The sequence below is a fragment of the Sesamum indicum genome, unplaced genomic scaffold, assembly GCF_000512975.1.
Source record: "Sesamum indicum cultivar Zhongzhi No. 13 unplaced genomic scaffold, S_indicum_v1.0 C00889, whole genome shotgun sequence".
Taxonomy (NCBI): domain Eukaryota; kingdom Viridiplantae; phylum Streptophyta; class Magnoliopsida; order Lamiales; family Pedaliaceae; genus Sesamum; species Sesamum indicum.
In genome coordinates, this window is record NW_011629853.1 from 1 (window position 1) to 2,769 (window position 2,769).

A 2,769-nucleotide genomic window follows, 5' to 3' on the forward strand; every position below is an offset into this window, starting at 1 on the left:
GCTCCAGCCAGGTGCCTCTGGTGCCCTAGAAAATGCGCTCTGGCCGTATGGCATGATGCGCCATGTGCAAGCCCAGCACCCGATGCTGGAAAATGGCGCTGGGGTCTTGCCGCAAAGAACACCATTATAATTATGTTTAGTTGGATGATGTGTATCCCGAGTTACTGTATAACACTTGTCCAATTGGTTCTGTGTTAATTAGTAGTGTATGTATTGAAGTTATTGTGTGAGTAAATTACTTGTATTTAGCCCATGCTAATCTATGTTATTATAGTGGGATGCTTGTTCGAGATCCATCAAAACCAAATAACGTGGATGCAATATTTAATCAAGCAAGACAATCAGGAGCTGTAGAAGCATCTGCTGAACATCTTTTACCTTCATCAAGCTCAAGAAGCTTTGCTGGCACTGCAAGGCTACTTTCTGGTGAAGTGTCCTCTACCCCTCAGCAGCCTGAAGTTGTCAATCACAATATTACTTTTTGGAGAAATGGCTTTACGGTAGATGATGGACCTTTAAGGAGGCTGGATGATCCAGAAAATGCATCTTTCCTGGAGGTATCTTCTTTCATCTTTCTGTTCATTTTTCTCGTGGAAATTTAGAGATACTATGTAAGCCAACTTATGATGACTAAGTAACAGAGAAAGGCTGATGGAGAATTGGGTTATTGTTCTGCGTGCTTTATGTGGAGTATATCAATGTGAGAGTGGAGGGAGAATTGGGTCACTGGTTTAGCATGAGATGAAGGCTCCAAGTACAACGAAATTAACATGATAACACTTTTGCAGCTCCAAAGGAAATTCAATATATATTTTTCTTCCATCAGCATTGCCTCTATATCCAGCTTAATGTTTGAAATCTGATTTATTGCCGGTGATTCCCATTCATCAAAATATCTTTAATACCAGTAGGTGCAGAGTCATGCTATCCTATTTGAGATATCGTGTGGTGGAGAGGTTATGCTAATCTCAGGGTCCAGTGTCCACCTATTCTCCCAGAGTTAAACTTAGAAGTTCTTTTATACACATACTTGGATGACTTTGGTCGAAATTTCTCTAGCTGTTACTATTTGATGGTTTTTGGTTAAAAACTTGCCTAATGAAACGTCATTCCCAAAATACACTTCAACACAGAGTATCAGGAAGTCCGAGTGCCCAGAGGAACTTGCACCAGCAAATAAGAGCACTGCGGTTCATGTTAATCTTATGAGAAAGGATGAAGAATACAAGGTTTGCCATCGGTTCTCATACAATTTAGTATCTGCATTGCTTCTGCAGCCACTGCTTCTCAATATTGTTTCCGTTTCCTTGTTTTTCTTTTTAAATGAAGGAACCAGAGAGATCCCGTCGTCCCTTTCAAGGTCTTGGAAGAACTCTTGGTAGCACCAGCGATGTAACACCTGTGGAGCCCAATACTGTCCCAACTGTCCTAACTGCTGCTCCCGCACCTTCTGTGGGTCTAGTTGTTGATCAGAAGAAACCTTGTACATCAATTCAGCTGAGGTTGGCAGATGGTACTCGCATGGTTTCACGCTTCAACAACTATCATACAATCAGAGATATCCGAGGCTTTATCGATGCATCTAGGCCTGATGGACCAAGAACGTATCAACTGCAAACTATGGGGTTCCCGCCCAAACAGCTCACTGATCTTGACCAGACGATAGACGAAGCTGGAATAGCCAATTCAGTTGTGATCCAGAAACTATAGCAACAAATATAGCAGAGCTAATTTATCAGTCATCAGGTTGCAGTGGCCATGTCTCAACACTGATGTCTTAAATTTATTGAAGACAATTGCATGTATCTCTATGGACTTTGCTATTTATTGTTCAGAATTTGAAGAGTTCAGATTCCATTTATGCATCAGAATCTGTGTCCCTTTGCTTGTGGTGTTGCTTCTTTTAGACTGGTGAATGGTACTGAAAAGGGTAGATTAAGATGCATTGACCTTTTACTGTAAGGGTAGATCTTTAAGGTGATGGAACCTCAATTTCAATTCCATTAGGCAAATTGAATGAGGTGTTGATAAACCATTATTATTATATTCATTGCTTTCCCAGCAAGTTGAAGAAGGAGGTGCGATGGACTTAAATAACAAAGTTTTATGCTATTTATTACTCACCATTTTAGCCAAAAAGTTTGTATGTATTGCTCATACTTTGAAAATATAGAAAAATTTATACACCAAAAATTTTCATATTATCGCGTTCGGTCGAGAATGTGTTTGTTTTCTTCAGTTTTCTGCAAATGACAGGCCAAAAGCATCTGACAATGACTGCAAAATTATCATTATGTTTGGATTAATGTTTTGAATGTTTTTGTTTTGGTGTTATGGAGATAGAGAGAGAAAAATAGAGATAAGTAAGTATGTGTTTTGAAATAGATAGTATGTTTGGATTTGTATTTTGATATAATATAAAATAGTGTAAAATAAGTGGTGTAGGTTTGATGTTGAGATATGGGAGACAGGAGTTACTGTTTATTGTCAAATCATGTCTTTGAATATATATATATATATATTTAGTAATATATATGTGTATGTTTATAGTATTTTGTTTGTTAGTGAAATATGATATAAATATATTTATGTTAAGAAAAGAATAAAAAATAATAATAAAAAAATAATAAAAAATAAATAAATTACAATTGCACACCTAGTGGAGGTGTGCAAAATACAAAAACAAACAAGGTTTTCGCTATGTTTGTTTTCATTTCCAACTTATTTTCGAGACAAGTCAAAACATACCCAATGTTTGCCATCATTCAA

The 2,769-nt window shown here is 37.3% G+C and overlaps 1 protein-coding gene across 1 annotated transcript; it reads left to right on the top strand.

The window, feature by feature from the left end:
* The first annotated feature begins 213 nt into the window (after positions 1-213).
* Positions 214-2,044, top strand: LOC105155249 (plant UBX domain-containing protein 4-like). Its single transcript, XM_011071120.2, has 3 exons — positions 214-557; positions 1,134-1,229; positions 1,330-2,044. Exons 1-3 carry the CDS (start codon positions 279-281, stop codon positions 1,708-1,710), a joined length of 756 nt encoding a protein of 251 aa, XP_011069422.1. The 5' UTR covers positions 214-278; the 3' UTR covers positions 1,711-2,044.
* The last annotated feature ends 725 nt before the right edge of the window (positions 2,045-2,769 follow it).